Raw genomic sequence first — 17,238 nt, 5'->3', positions numbered from 1 at the left:
TCTCAGGTGTGCCGCAAGAAAATCAGCTGGCGGGTGGAATGAAAACATTATTTAGACGCATTGGTTGGCTCGTGGTTCAGAACAATTACATTGGTCTGAAACATTTTAAATCAAGATAATACACTTTTAAAAATGTTAATCAATATCATACACTTAAAAAAATTAAATGAAGATAATACACTTAAAAAATTAAATCAAGATAATACACTTAAACATTTAAATCAAGATAATACACTTAAAAATTAAAATCAAGACAATACACTTAAAAAAAACAGGAGCTTGTTGTGTAGCATTGTGTTGTGAATTCCATTATGTGAGCAGCGTGGCAGACATAAGGCTACCAACCACGCATTGAGAGTGTAGAGCCGGGAACAGTCCGTTATTTGTGTGGTGTGAAAACATTCTAATTTGTCCAAATGCAGAGCTTATGTTCCCTCTTCCCACGAGAATACGACAATACGACAGTGAATGTTACACAGCCCGCAGTAAGTGAATGTTACACAGCCTGCACTAAGTGAATGTTACACAGCCTGCACTAAGTGAATGTTACACAGCCCGCACTAAGTGAATGTTACACAGCCTGCACTAAGTGAATGTTACACAGCCCGCACTAAGTGAATGTTACACAGCCCGCAGTAAGTGAATGTTACACAGCCTGCACTAAGTGAATGTTACACAGCCTGCACTAAGTGAATGTTACACAGCCCGCACTAAGTGAATGTTACACAGCCTGCACTAAGTGAATGTTACACAGCCCGCACTAAGTGAATGTTACACAGCCCGCACTAAGTGAATGTTACACAGCCCGCACTAAGTGAATGTTACACAGCCCGCACTAAGTGAATGTTACACAGCCTGCACTAAGTGAATGTTACACAGCCTGCACTAAGTGAATGTTACACAGCCTGCACTAAGTGAATGTTACACAGCCTGCACTAAGTGAATGTTACACAGCCTGCACTAAGTGAATGTTACACAGCCTGCACTAAGTGAATGTTACACAGCCCGCACTAAGTGAATGTTACACAGCCCGCACTAAGTGAATGTTACACAGCCCGCACTAAGTGATTGTTACACAGCCCGCACTAAGTGATTGTTACACAGCCCGCAGTAAGTATATGTTACACAGCCCGCACTAAGTGAATGTTACACATCCCGCACTAAGTGAATGTTACACAGCCCGCACAAAGTGAATGTTACACAGCCCGCACTAAGTGATGTTACACTGTCCGCACTAAGTGAATGTTACACAGCCCGCACTAAGTGAATGTTACACAGCCCGCACTAAGTGAATGTTACACAGCCCGCACTAAGTGAATGTTACACAGCCCGCACTAAGTGAATGTTACACAGCCCGCACTAAGTGAATGAGTAGCCTACTAAAATACATTAAGCCTATTTGTAGCCTATATTTGATTCTGGGAATTCTCTCCCTATGGCACTCGTAAATTGAATGCGCCTGTAAAGGAATATTTACCTTGCATAGAACACACAGCAACAAGCCAACTAGTACTGCTTTCACACATGATTTATGCTATTTTGCCGACTAGTACTGCTTTCACACATGATTTATGCTATTTTGCCGACTAGTACTGCTTTCACACATGATTTATGCTATTTAACCGACTAGTACTGCTTTCACACATGATTTATGCTATTTTGCCGACTAGTACTGCTTTCACACATGATTTATGCTATTTTGCCGACTAGTACTGCTTTTACACATGATTTATGCTATTTTGACTCCCCTTTCACCCATTACAAACAGATATGGTTGGGCGTCTATTTTAATAAATCCATTGAAAATATACACCATCAAAAATAAATCCATTGTTCATTTGTTTAAGAAACATTAAAAGAGGAATAAAATGTATTTGTAAAAAAAATGTTATGGCATATTTTGAGTTTCATTATGTTAGGCTGCTGGTTTGTGGCATGCACACAAAATCAATAGTTTTGTTCATTAAACAGACAAGACACACTTAGGCTACCCTGATCACAGTCAATACACATATATGTTATAGTAGGCTAAGAGTATAATGAAATATAACAGAATAAAATACTAATATTTTTCCCACACAACTTGCATCATGGCAATGTGTGGAACTGCTGTCATATAAAAAAAGGTGATATTTTAAAAAGTTAGGCTGTTTGGAGTGTTTAACGCAAGCCCATGCTTTTTTGATCTCTTTCCTAATCTGCGTTGTCAGGGAGCAGGTGTAGGGTCTTACATTGAGAGTATCTTCATCATGTTACCCATAGAAAATAATAGCAATCTATATTTTCAAAAGCATTTGATTCTGGTGTTCATATTTCACAACCTTTGCAGGCTTTTAGAGTTGCCTATATCCAACACCAGAGGTATTCAACTCTTACCTTATGAGGTCCGGAGCCTGCTGGTTCTCTGTTCTACTGTACCTGATAATGAATTGCACCCACCTGGTGTCCCAAGTCTAAATCAGTCCCTGGTTGTCTGACTTTTCTAATCATTACTCGTTTTGTTGGCAGATGTGGACCGTTCCAGCATCTTCAAAGTGTGCCCGGGCAGAAATGATGCATACTAATATAAAATCCATCACTTAGAATTAAAACTGTTCCAATACTAGAATTTGTAAATGTCCCTTATGGAGATAGATTGGATCCCCATAAAAGGGGGATTGACTCATTGATCTTTTTGTTCATGTGATAGAATGCCTGCTGTATTCATGTGGTTACAGCTTGGCATTTTGACTGAGCTGGAGTTGACTTCTAACAACTGGTTTGACTGCTTGATTCTGTGTCATGCAGACAGCTCTCTAAACTCTGTTAGCACCCTGTCAGCTTTTTTACATGGAGACCTTGTCAACGCCGTCACTGTCTACTCAGTCACATACAGCCCTGTCAACTATGAAATATATGGCCCATTAAAATTAGGCTCAATCATATTTAAGCCCCCCTCCATTTTGTTCCAGCCTTAAAAGGATAGTTTGGGACTTGGCAATTTTATTTATCCTTTATGTAACTAGGCAAGTTTGTTAAGAAAATATTCTTATTTACAATGATGGCCTACCCCGGCCAAACCCTAACCCGGACGACGCTGGGCCAATTGTGCGCCGCCATATGGGACTGCCCATCACGGCCAGTTGTGATACAGCCTGGAATTGAACCAGGGTCTGTAGTGACACCCCTAGCACTGAGATGCAGTACCTTAGACCGCTGCGCCACTTGGGCGCCCCAAAACAAGAGGACTGATAATGAAGCCTGTTATCTATTTTACCAGAGTCCAATGAAGTCTTGGATACCATTTTTATGTATGTCTAGTATGAAGGAAGTTAAGAGGTACTTTCACGAGCCAATGCTAACTAGTGTTAGCACTAGCTTAGTCAGGCTTCCAGTCTTTTCACTAAGCTAGTTCGCATTGGATCACGAAACTGCCTCTAACTTCCTTCATACTGGACACAGAGTCATAAAAATGGTATCCATGAGTTCATCTGATCTGGGGAAGTAGATAACGGGCTCATTGCCAAAATCCCAAACTATCCATTTTATACCCCACCTTTTCAGGATCTCGATGTGTGCATGTTTCACTATAATGCATTTGTCTGACCACCCTGTTGTTGTGGTTGTTCCTCAGTCGAGGCTGGGGCTGGTGCCTGGATGACCCCCCCGTGCGGGACGTGCTGGATCTGAACTCTGTTCCCCCCGGGGTCCTGTACAGTGCTGCCCACCAGTGCCGCCTACAGTACGGCTCTGGATCCCTGCTCTGTGACGACGTGGACGTAAGACCCCTGAATCTGAACCAATACTTGTCTGTTTCTTCAGCATACGCCTGCTATCTGCATATCCATCCATGGTGTGTCCTATCTGTCCCACAACCCTCGTCACAGCTCTTCCCTTCTCCCTTCTCCTCTTGTCCTCTGTCCCACAACCCTCGTCACAACTCTTCCCTTCTCAATTCTCCTCTTGTCCTCTGTCCCACAACCCTCGTCACAGCTCTTCCCTTCTCCCTTCTCCTCTTGTCCTCTGTCCCACAACCCTCGTCACAACTCTTCCCTTCTCAATTCTCCTCTTGTCCTCTCTGTCCCACAACCCTCGTCACAGCTCTTCCCTTCTAACTTCTCCTCTTGTCCTCTTTATCCCACAACCCTCGTCACAGCTCTTCCCTTCTCACTTCTCCTCTTGTCCTCTTTATCCCACAAGCCTCGTCACAGCTCTTCCCTTCTCACTTCTCCTCTTGTCCTCTTTATCCCACAACCCTCGTCACAGCTCTTCCCTTCTCACTTCTCCTCTTGTCCTCTTTATCCCACAACCCTCGTCACAGCTCTTCCCTTCTAACTTCTCCTCTTGTCCTCTTTATCCCACAAGCCTCGTCACAGCTCTTCCCTTCTAACTTCTCCTCTTGTCCTCTCTGTCCCACAACCCTCGTCACAGCTCTTCCCTTTTCAATTCTCCTCTTGTCCTCTTTATCCCACAACCCTCGTCACAGCTCTTCCCTTCTCACTACTCCTCTTGTCCTCTCTGTCCCACAACCCTCGTCACAGCTCTTCCCTTTTCAATTCTCCTCTTGTCCTCTGTCCCACAACCCTCGTCACAGCTCTTCCCTTCTCACTACTCCTCTTGTCCTCTCTGTCCCACAACCCTCGTCACAGCTCTTCCCTTCTCAATTCTCCTCTTGTCCTCTGTCCCACAACCCTCGTCACAGCTCTTCCCTTCTCAATTCTCCTCTTGTCCTCTGTCCCACAACCCTCGTCACAGCTCTTCCCTTTTCAATTCTCCTCTTGTCCTCTGTCCCACAACCCTCATCACAACTCTTCCCTTCTCAATTCTCCTCTTGTCCTCTGTCCCACAACCCTCATCACAACTCTTCCCTTCTCAATTCTCCTCTTGTCCTCTGTCCCACAACCCTCATCACAGCTCTTCCCTTCTCAATTCTCCTCTTGTCCTCTGTCCCACAACCCTCGTCACAACTCTTCCCTTCTCACTTCTCCTCTTGTCTCCTCTTCACTAACCTTGCTCTTCATTCCCCCACTAGTTAATGTAACACTGCATCACTCCTCTTAGCCCTTCCACCTTCTTCTCCCTCAATCGCTTCCTTACTGCTCTCTGTCTTTATTCTCACATCACCCTCTATTTTGCTCTTTACTCCCCCACTCCTTATTACTCCTCATCTTCATTACTCTTCCACTCCTCATCCTCATTACTCCTCCACTCATCATTTCTCCTCATCCTCTTTACGCCTCATCCCTTTACGCCTCATCCTCATTACTCTTCATGCTCTTTACGCCTCATCCTCATTACTCCTCCACTCATCCTCATTACTCCTCATCCTCTTTACGCCTCATCCTCATTACTCCTCCCCTCATCCTCATTACTCCTCATCCTCTTTAATCCTCTTTACTCCTCATCCTCATTACTCCTCATCCTCATTACTCCTCCACTCCTCATCCTCATTACTCCTCCACTCCTCGTCCTCTTTACTCATCCACTCCTCATCCTCATTAATCCTCATCGTTATTACTCCTACACTCCTCGTCCTCTTTACTCCTCATCCACATTACTCCACTCCTCATTACTCCTCATCCTCTTTACTCCTCCACTCCTCATCATTATTGCTCCTCATCCTCATTACTCCCCATCCTAATTACTCCTCATTCTCATTACTCCTCATCCTCATTACCCCTCATCCTTATTTCTCCTACACTCTTCCTCTTTCCTTCTCCACTCCACATCCTTTTTACTCCTCATCCACATTACTCCTCATCCTCATTACTCCTCATCCTCTTTACTCCTCCACTCCTCATCATCATTACTCCTCATTCTCATTACTCCTCATCTTCATTACTCTTCATCCTCTTTACTCTTCATCCTCATTACCCCTCTCCTCTTTACTCCTCTACTCATCATTTTTACTCCTCTACTCCTCATCCTCATTACTCCTCCACTCTTCATCCTCTTATCCTCTTTACTCCTCCACTCCTCATTACTCCTCCACTCCTCATCCTCTTTACTCATCCTTTTTACTCCTTATCCTCTTTACTCGTCCTCATTACTCATCCACTCCTCATTCTCTGTCGATCAGTTATGTTCTTCTCTTCTCTATATCACCCCCATAACTTCTCAACAGACTGCTGTCTGCTCCATTAAAACATCACCCCCATGACTTCTCAACAGACTGCTGTCTGCGCCATTAAAACATCACCCCTATAACCTCTCAACACACTGCTGTCTGCTCCATTAAAACATCACCCCCATAACTTCTCAACCGACTGCTGTCTGCTCCATTAAAACATCACCCCTATAACCTCTCAACACACTGCTGTCTGCTCCATTAAAACATCACCCCCATGACTTCTCAACCGACTGCTGTCTGCTTAAACCATACATGAGACATGCTCTCTAAGTGGCCACCAATCGCATCGATACACACAGCTTCCTGCATCAGTACACACTGTGCAGCAATGCTCTGGCAGTTGTCCATGTGATTGGAGTGACAGAATTTAAAGGGCAACAAATTGGAACAAGAGCATTTCATCTTTAAAGCCCAGATGTGTTGGCAAACGAGCTACAAGCCAATACATGCATATAAGGTTCAAAGTGGCAAGCTTTATGGTTTAGATTGGACACTCAAGCCTATTGGATTCACAAGTCTTTGTTTGTCTAAAAGTGTTTACAAAAAAGGTGCAAAGAGCTTTAGACACACAAGTATATGTTGTTTTGGTTCGAGTCGTGCTACTGAAGGCAATTTTCCAGTTTTGATTCCGTTTACATTTCATTATGAAGGTGAAGACCCACAGAAGAACATACACAGAATCTGTGTAAACGGCATATGTTCATCCCCGGCAGACTTCTGGAAACGTTAATGATAGAAAAAAGTCCAATGAGTTAATCTGTACGTTAATGAAAAATCATTATTCCAATAGTACCCTTTTGATAGAAAATGCTTGCCTGCTGACAGTTGCTTGCCGTAGGCTACACTGTAATGGGAAAAAGGTGCTGTGAGTGATAATACACTGGTCTCACATTTTAAACAGTACATACATAAACAAGCAGCCTATAGGTTCACCATATTTACCTAATACACCCCTCAGGAATTCCTCGCTTGCCGCTTGATTGAATAGCGTCCCCCTTAACTGTAATTTTTTTGGACAGAATCTGAGGGGGCCTATATGTGTTTGGTTAGAGGAAAATGGGGTGATTTGCTCGAATTAGCAGCGAGCTACTGCGAGGGCCAGAAAGATAAACTCGCAGCCACCTCGGTAGGCGGAAATAGAGCCGCCGAATGTGTATCCATTTATCACTTCTAGAATTACGGCGATTTGAGCTGGAATTACACCCGTTCCCCCTGTCAAATTGGATGTTAGGCATATCCGGCACTTGGAAACCGTCAAGGTTTAAGTGGTTAGAACAACTGGCGCGAGACAGCGGGGAAGATAGCTGATTAACAAGCCCCTTGCTGGGCACTGAGCTCATCATTTGAGCTCATTGAGGAGGTATGCAGTGAAGTCAGCTGGAACAGGATGGATGGTGGCACAGGACTGTGTTCCTGCAGACTTTCCTTAGAATTCCTCTGGTAGGGTGTTGTGTTGTGGAAACCACGTAGTTTACACAAAACCTCTGCTTACTAAACTGCCCTGCAAGGTTGAGAAACCTTGGCATTTCAATAGAGAGAGGGAGTGGGGAGAGAGAGGGAGGGAGTGGGGAGAGAGAGGGAGGGAGTGGGGAGAGAGAGAGGGAGGGAGTGGGGAGAGAGGGAGGGAGTGGGGAGGGTGGGAGGGAGTAGGGAGGGTGGGAGAGAGGGAGGGAGTGGGGAGAGAGAGAGAGGGAGGGAGTGGGGAGAGAGAGGGAGGGAGTGGGGACTGAGAGGGAGTGGGGGGGACAGAGGGAGGGAGTGGGGAGAGAGGGCGAGGGAGTGGGTAGAGAGAGGGAGGGAGTGGGGAGAGAGAGGGAGTGGGGAGAGAGGGAGTGGGGAGAGAGAGGGGAGTGGGGAGAGAGAGGGAGGGAGTGGGGACAGAGAGGGAGGGAGTGGGGAGAGAGGGAGGGAGTGGGGAGAGAGGGAGGGAGTGGGAGGGAGTGGGGAGGGTGGGAGGGAGAGAGAGGGAGTGGGGAGAGAGAGAGAGGGAGGGAGTGGGGAGAGAGAGAGAGGGAGGGAGTGGGGAGAGAGAGGGAGGGAGTGGGGAGAGAGAGGGAGTGGGGGGGACAGAGGGAGGGAGTGGGGAGAGAGAGGGAGGGAGTGGGTAGAGAGAGGGAGGGAGTGGGGAGAGAGAGGGAGTGGGGACAGAGAGGGAGGGAGTGGGGAGAGAGAGAGAGGGAGTGGGGAGAGAGAGGGAGGGAGTGGGGAGAGAGAGGGAGTGGGGAGAGAGAGGGAGGGAGTGGGGACAGAGAGGGAGGGAGTGGGGAGAGAGAGGGAGGGAGTGGGGACAAAGAGGGAGGGAGTGGGGACAGAGAGGGAGGGAGTGGGGAGAGAGAGAGAGGGAGTGGGGACAGAGAGGGAGTGGGGACAGAGAGGGAGGGAGTGGGGAGAGAGAGGGAGGGAGTGGGGACAGAGAGGGAGTGGGGAGAGAGAGGGAGGGAGTGGGGAGAGAGAGGGAGTGGGGAGAGAGAGGGAGGGAGTGGGGACAGAGAGGGAGGGAGTGGGGAGAGAGAGGGAGGGAGTGGGGACAGAGAGGGAGGGAGTGGGGACAGAGAGGGAGGGAGTGGGGACAGAGAGGGAGGGAGTGGGGAGAGAGAGAGAGGGAGTGGGGAGAGAGAGAGAGGGAGTGGGGAAAGAGAGGGAGGGAGAAAGAGAGAGAGGGAGTGGGGACAGAGAGAGAGGGAGGGAGAGAGAGGGAGGGAGTGGGGAGAGAGAGGGAGGGAGAGAGAGGGAGTGGGGACAGAGAGAGGGAGGGAGAGAGAGAGAGAGGGAGTGGGGAGAGAGAGAGGGAGGGAGAGACCACACACCAACATTCTCATCCAGGGTTGGATTTACTACAGCCCTTTGTATGAATAACATTAGCTGCTCACTCCGTGTGCTTGGGTTTACAGGAAGCCCACCAGGGCAGGAAAGCAAGCGTGGGATAGATCATCTCCTTCAACCCTCTTTGGTACCATTGCCAGGACTGAAGCAGGAAACCTGAATGGAATTAGGGAATCATTGGTTTCCTCCTCACCTTTCGATAGTGGTTGGGAGGAGGACTATTTCTTTCTTAGTCTGTGTTTTGTAAACAACCCTGGAACAAAACATTCCCAATCAAATAAATAAGTGAGAATTTGACACTTTTCCCAACGGGTAAATCTTGTTGAAATAACGACATTCCAAGATTAGAACCAAGTGGTTGTGGGTTAAGGCTGAATCATAACTTAAGGTCCGAATTGACATTGATGCATGATTTAGCTGGATTTAGTTATTCAGAGTTAGGATGTAATTTACTAGCTCGTTAGTAAGTAAGCGTTTCATATACATTGAGGATACATGTTTAACATTCACTAATTGGCTGATGGAGGGATGAAAATATTAGATAAAATGAAGGGATGAATTGTAGTTGTATGGAGATTTAATAAGGAATGCCCAAATAAAGAACCACGGTGTCATGAATAAATGTAACATGGACTAGCTGTATGATGTAGTAAAGTACATGATGACTATAAATCACTTTTGATAGCAGCATTAATATATCAAATGCTCATTAATATATGCACACACACACACACACATGGTTGGGCCCGAAGACTAAGAAATGTGCATAGCAATAACTCCTTTCCCTTGTGAAACACTAACCAGGTTTCCATCTTACCCTTTTAATGCCAGTAAAGTACATGTCGTCTGATGGAAACCGCTAATTTGCCGGTAAACCTTCCAAATGCTGACAAAGCAAAATACCTTAGACAAGGTGGGATCTTTTTGTGTCTGTAAAATGAATTATGCTAGAAATGGAGGTTATTTACATAACCATCATATCGAAGTAAACTTGGAGTCACGTGATATGTTGTGTGGACTCCCACTACGACTCAGGAAAGCATGCAGTTTATTAGGCTACAGATGAAATAAGTTATGATGAACTTCACAGGGTGGTGAAAGTGCAAGGTGATGAGCTTGATGCTCCTTTCCAATAAATATCAAGAGTCTTATTCTGGTGACATGATGATTGACGCTTGGCTGCTGCTTATTTTTATTTGTCAATCTTGCTCTTTTGTCCATAATAATCTCATCATGCAGGCTATACCCACTCTGTATGTGTGAGCTGTTGGCTAGAGCGCATGTACCAAGACCAGAGTGGGCACCCTCGCTATATAACGGAACACACAGTAGAGTGTAAAATGTGATGGAAACCCATTTAACTTGTATTTCTTGTGAATTTAACCATATAAGTTATATATTTATGTGCACTATGTCATCACGCAACAAGTCAACAAGTTAATTTGGTGGAAACACATCTCTGGTGGGAAAATGAGCATATTGTTTTTCTGCAGATGTTAGAATATTTCAATTCAAATTTGTCAACAATTGTATGGAGACCTATCTACTGACACATTCATCATGTCACTCCCCACAGAGGCTTACACACAAAGGCACAAGCACAGCATGCAGGGCTGACATTATTTTTCTGTTCACTTCTTCTAGTTTTATCTCCATTTTGATAACCACAACAGTCTTCCGAGTATGACCGACTCGACCAGCCAATCTGTCTGCGATTTTTGTCGAGTAATTGAAAAAGAAGGGCATCAGCTTTCTCCCAGTTTGATAGATGTTTGTTCATTGTCCTCTAGCGCGTTCTAAAGCCGAACAGCTTCAAGAAGGTCAAAGCTAACGTCAGAATCAGACACGGCTGACCATTCTGCCTCTTCACAAACAAAATGTCAGCCCCCCCAAAAAAATACACACAAGTCTATCTCCATCGTCCCAATCTCCCAGCACCAGTCCGATAAACCCTGAAATCGACCTTTTGGAGCTCTTATCTCAAGTCTCCACATTCAGCAATGGAGTAGATGGTCAAGTCCCAGTCGGCCCCCTCTCTCCTTGGTGTTGTGTGAGGGAGCAGACCATGTCTCTCTCCAGAGAGGCTTGTAGTAGCTTCCCAACGTGTCGTCCCATGCCACCAGCTTCTACTTATCGCAGCACCAGGACACCAGACCAGAGTCACTGTCTCTGACCCAGGGTCAATCTTTAAGAGTGCTCCCTAATAGAATCGGACGCACCTCCGGACACCCCCCTCAGGGCTCAGACACAAGTGATCTTCCTCATGATAAGAAAGCTTTACGGCGGGATAAAATGCTGAGCAGTGAACTCGGTACCATTTTGCCAGTGCGAAGGTTAAGACTTGGCTGGTGTATCAGCAGAGATTATGTAGGGGGCTCAGTGGGTGATGTAGGGGGCTCGGTGGGTGATGTAGGGGGCTTGGTGGGTGGTGTAGGGGTCTCGGTGGGTGGTGTAGGGGTCTCGGTGGGTGGTGTAGGGGGCTCGGTGGGTGATGTAGGGGGCTCAGTGGGTGATGTAGGGGGCTCGGTGGGTGGTGTAGGGGGCTCGGTGGGTGATGTAGGGGGCTCGGTGGGTGATGTAGGGGGCTCAGTGGGTGATGTAGGGGGCTCGGTGGGTGGTGTAAGGGGATCGGTGGGTGACGTGGGGACTCGGTGGGTGGTGTAGGGGGATCGGTGGGTGACGTAGGGGATCGGTGTGTGACGTAGGGGACTCGGTGGGTGGTGTAGGGGGATCGGTGGGTGATGTAGGGGTCTCGGTGGGTGGCGTAGGGGGATCGGTGGGTGACGTAGGGGGCTCGGTGGGTGGTGTAGGGGTCTCGGTGGGTGGCGTAGGGGGATCGGTGGGTGACGTAGGGGGCTCAGTGGGTGACGTAGGGGACTCGGTGGGTGGTGTAGGGGGATCAGTGGGTGGTGTAGGGGTCTCGGTGGGTGATGTAGGGGTCTCGGTGGGTGGCGTAGGGGGATCGGTGGGTGACGTAGGGGGCTCAGTGGGTGACGTAGGGGACTCGGTGGGTGGTGTAGGGGGATCGGTGGGTGACGTAGGGGTCTCGGTGGGTGGTGTAGGGGATCGGTGGGTGACGTAGGGGGCTCGGTGGGTTACGTAGGGGGCTCAGTGGGTGACGTAGGGGACTCGGTGGGTGGTGTAGGGGGATCGGTGGGTGACGTAGGGGACTCGGTGGGTGGTGTAGGGGGATCGGTGGGTGACGTAGGGGTCTCGGTGGGTGGTGTAGGGGGATCGGTGGGTGACGTAGGGGGCTCGGTGGGTTACGTAGGGGGCTCAGTGGGTGGTGTAGTGGGTTTGTGGTTTTACAAGTGTTATAAAATAAGGATAAAGCATGTAATATCGTTGTAAACAGCAACATGTTAACAAAATTGTAGACCGTTTTGGAGGCAGATTATGTTTTTCTAGCAAAGACCAACGCAGTACCAACTGTAAATAAATAAATTGTTTAATTGCACAAGATGGTTGGCCAAGATGGTTACCTAGTTAAAGTTGTGGTTAGCTAGCTAACTAAATTACCAACTCCTAACTACACTATTTTGCTGGATACTGTAATGCCTCCAAAAATGGTGGCCTTTTGACACACAAACAGTAGTACTGTAGGTAACCAACACACAGCACACTAAATCTGCTTTTAAATAATACCATGTTAACAATACACTTTTTGTTCTTTTTTGTTCTGAGTGACAGTGTACTAGTATTGCTTCTGTCCCTCTCATTGCCCCTACCTGGGCTGAAACCAGGGACCCTCTGCACACAATCAAATCAAATCAAATGTATTTATATAGCCCTTCGTACATCAGCTGATATCTCAAAGTGCTGTACAGAAACCCAGCCTAAAACCCCAAACAGCAAGCAATGCATGTGAAAGAAGCACAGTGGCTAGGAAAAACTCCCTAGGAAAAACTCCCTAGGAAAAACTCCCTAGGAAAAACTCCCTAGAAAGGCCAAAAACCTAGGAAGAAACCTAGAGAGGAACCACGCTATGAGGGGTGGCCAGTCCTCTTCTGGCTGTGCAGGGTGGATATTATAACAGAACATGGTCAAGATGTTAAAATGTTCATAAATGACCAGCATGGTCAAATAATAATAATCATAGTAGTTGTCGAGGGTGCAACAAGCACGTCCGGTGAACAGGTCAGGGTTCCATAGCCGCAGGCAGAACAGTTGAAACTGGAGCAGCAGCACGGCCAGGTGGACTGGGGACAGCAAGGAGTCATCATACCAGGTAGTCCTGAGGCATGGTCCTAGGGCTCAGGTCCTCCGAGAGAAAGACAGAAAGAGAGAAAGAGAGAATTAGAGAGAGCATATTTAAATTCACACAGGACACTGGATAAGACAAGAGAAATACTCCAGATGTAACAGACTGACCCTAGCCCCCCGACACATAAACTACTGCAGCATAAATACTGGAGGCTGAGACCGGAGGGATCAGAAGACACTGTGGCCCCATCCGATGATACCCCCGGACAGGGCGAAACAGGCAGGATATAACCCCACCCACTTTGCCAAAGCACAGCCCCCACACCACTAGAGGGATGTCTCCAACCACCAACTTACCGTCCTAAGACAAGGCCGAGTATAGCCCACAACGATCTCCGCCATGGCACAACCCGAGGGGGGGCGCCAACCCAGACAGGAAGACCACATCAGTGACTCAACCCACCCAAGTGACGCACCCCTCCCATGGACGGCATGGAAGAACACCAGTAAGCCAGTGACTCAGCCCCTGTAATAGGGTTAGAGGCAGAGAATCCCAGTGGAAAGAGGGGAACCGGCAAGGCAGAGACAGCAAGGGCGGTTCGTTGCTCCAACCTTTCCGTTCACCTTCACACTCCTGGGCCAGACTATACTTAATCATAGGACCTACTGAAGAGATAAGTCTTCAGTAAAGACTTAAAGGTTGAGACTGAGTCTGCGTCTCTCACATTGGTAGGCAGACCATTCCATAAAAATGGAGCTCTATAGGAGAAAGCCCTACCTCCAGCCGTTTGCTTAGAAATTCTAGGGACAATTAGGAGGCCTGCGTCTTGTGACCGTAGCGTACGTGTAGGTATGTACAGCAGGACCAAATCGGAAAGATAGGTAGGAGCAAGCCCATGTAATGCTTTGTAGGTTAGCAGTAAAACCTTGAAATCAGCCCTTGCCTTAACAGGAAGCCAGTGTAGGGAGGCTAGCACTGGAGTAATATGATCAAATTTTCTGGTTCTAGTCAGGATTCTAGCAGCCGTATTTAGCACTAACTGAAGTTTGTTTAGTGCTTTATCCGGGTAGCCGGAAAGTAGAGCATTGCAGTAGTCCAGCCTAGAAGTAACAAAAGCATGGATTAATTTTTCTGCGTCATTTTTGGACAGAAAGTTTCAGATTTTTGCAATGTTACGTAGATGGAAAAAAGCTGTCCTTGAAACAGTCTTGATATGTTCTTCAAAAGAGAGATCAGGGTCCAGAGTAACGCCGAGGTCCTTCACAGTTTTATTTGAGACGACTGTACAACCATCCAGATTAATTGTCAGATTCAACAGAAGATCTCTTTGTTTCTTGGGACCTAGAACAAGCATCTCTGTTTTGTCCGAGTTTAAAAGTAGAAAGTTTGCAGCCATCCACTTCTTTATGTCTGAAACACAGGCTTCTAGCGAGGGCAATTTTGGGGCTTCACCATGTTTCATTGAAATGTACAGCTGTGTGTCATCCGCATAGCAGTGAAATTTAACATTATGTTTTCGAATGACATCCCCAAGAGGTAAAATATATAGTGAAAACAATAGTGGTCCTAAAACGGAACCTTGAGGAACACCGACATTTACAATTGATTTGTCAGAGGACAAACCATTCACAGAGACAAACTGATATCTTTCCGACAGATAAGATCTAAACCAGGCCAGAACTTGTCCATGTAGACCAATTTGGGTTTCCAATCTCTCCAAAAGAATGTGGTGATCGATGGTATCAAAAGCAGCACTAAGATCTAGGAGCACGAGGACAGATGCAGAGCCTCGGTCTGACGTCATTAAAAGGTCATTTACCACCTTCACAAGTGCAGTCTCAGTGCTATGATGGGGTCTAAAACCAGACTGAAGCGTTTCGTATACATTGTTTGTCTTCAGGAAGGCAGTGAGTTGCTGTGCAACAGCTTTTTCTAAAATTTTTGAGAGGAATGGAAGATTCGATATAGGCCGATAGTTTTTTTATAATTTCTGGGTCAAGATTCGGCTTTTTCAAGAGAGGCTTTATTACTGCCACTTTTAGTGAGCTTGGTACACATCCGGTGGATAGAGAGCCGTTTATTATGTTCAACATAGGAGGGCCAAGCACAGGAAGCAGCTCTTTTTCAGTAGTTTAGTTGGAATAGGGTCCAGTATGCAGCTTGAGGGTTTGGAGGCCATGATTATTTTCATCATTGTGTCAAGAGATATAGTACTAAAACACTTTAGTATCTCCCTTGATCCTAGGTCCTGGCAGAGTTGTGTAGACTCAGGACAATGGAGCTTTGGAGGAATACCCAGATTTAAAGAGGAGTCCGTAATTTGCTTTCTAATGATCATGATCTTTTCCTCAAAGAAGTTCATACATTTATTACTGCTGAAGTGAAAGCCATCCTCCATTTGTGAAGGCTGCTTTTTAGTTAGCTTTGCGACAGTATCAAAAAGACATTTCGGATTATTCTTATTTTCCTCAATTAAGTTGGAAAAATAGGATGATCGAGCAGCAGTGAGGGCTCTTCGATACTGCACGGTACTGTCTTTCCAAGCTAGTCGGAAGACTTCCAGTTTGGTGTGGCGCCATTTCCGTTCCAATTTTCTGGAAGCTTGCTTCAGAGCTCGTGTATTTTCTGTATACCAGGGAGCTAGTTTCTTATGACAGATGTTTTTAATTTTTAGGGGTGCAACTGCATCTAGGGTATTGCGCAAGGTTAAATTGAGTTCTTCGGTTAGGTGGTTAACTGATTTTTGTCCTCTGACGTCCTTGGGTAGGCAGAGGGAGTCTGGAAGGGCATCAAGGAATCTTTGGGTTGTCTGAGAATTTATAGCACGACTTTTAATGCTCCTTGGTTGGGGTCTGAGCAGATTATTTGTTGCGATTGCAAACGCAATAAAATGGTGGTCCGATAATCCAGGATTATGAGGAAAAACATTAAGATCCACAACATTTATTCCAGATCCACACATCATCAACAATCACCCATGAATAGGGATGTATTTCCCCTTTGACCCTCATTCAAAAGTGTCACAAAAGCATGTAGATGTGGTGCTCGAGGGGGAGAGCATTCATGAAGCACCCGTTGTGATGCTGGAGGGAGGTCCAGAATTCCGGGCTGCTTTTGCACACTGTTGTCTAGTTGTGGCCGTAACCTGAATGGATTGCGCAACGACTGTTGGCAGATGCATTGCTCGACTGCCATGACGTTTCAATCACACCGACAGCATCATTGCATTTTGGTACACCAGAATTACATTCATTTCCAATGAAACACTGTGTTTGCCTTGCAGCATTGCATTGTAGAGACAGTTCCAGTGCGTTCTGTGTTGGATTTATTGAATGTATGTGTCAAACTGTATGTGTAGACGGCTTGACATAAATAGTAGCAGAAGGTGAATGTTGAACTTTTGTTGCACACATATCCAGATATCCAGTAACGCTGCCGGTGTGATCGAAGGCTAAGTGTGATGAGCACAATATCGTTTGCGAACTGCAACACCCCCAAGCGATTCGTTCTCCAGTTTGAGTTTGTTGAGCAGAGGCTGTGCACGTTTTTTTTCTACAAAACTGTGTCCATCATACATTCAATAATCAATTAATTGCATTCATTCTTACACCATGCAATCAATGATCAGTTGTAAACATGTATTTTTCTTCACTATGCTGCCTACAGCATGATCTAATTTGCCTGCGTGCATATAAGACGGACGGTTGTTGGCTCGGAGCACATCTCCACTGGAGTCACTGGAGGAGCACTTATTGATTCTGCTGTATAGAATTCATTACGTCCAGCAGGTCAAACGAACAATTAGAATGAACGAGTCACTCAGGAAAAAACAACTCATGACTCTCGAGTCAGTTAAAAAAGAGTCATTCAAAAATAACAAATAATTTTGCGAACTGCACGTCACTACCCATGAAGCATCGTTACCTAGCACTCCACAAAAGCCGTGGCTCTTGCAGAGCAAGGGAAACAACCACTTCAGTGTCTCAGAGCGAGTGACGTCACCAATTGAAACACTACTAGCTCGCACTGCTACCTAGCTAGCCATTTCACACCGGTTACAACAGCATGGAAGGTTCTTTTGAAATATGCCCTCCTGTGACTG

General features: G+C 46.4%; 1 protein-coding gene across 1 annotated transcript in view; it reads left to right on the top strand.

Moving 5' to 3' along the window:
• Positions 1 to 17,238, top strand: part of LOC106592618 (A disintegrin and metalloproteinase with thrombospondin motifs 7-like) — a 166,638-nt gene that overhangs the window by 55,142 nt on the left and 94,258 nt on the right. The window contains 1 exon segment of the mRNA XM_045708312.1: positions 3,614 to 3,758. Within this exon segment, the coding sequence (XP_045564268.1) occupies positions 3,614 to 3,758 (145 nt within the window).

This window comes from Salmo salar, chromosome ssa26 (assembly GCF_905237065.1).
Source record: "Salmo salar chromosome ssa26, Ssal_v3.1, whole genome shotgun sequence".
NCBI lineage: Eukaryota > Metazoa > Chordata > Actinopteri > Salmoniformes > Salmonidae > Salmo > Salmo salar.
This window is presented reverse-complemented; position numbering and strand designations above follow the sequence as displayed.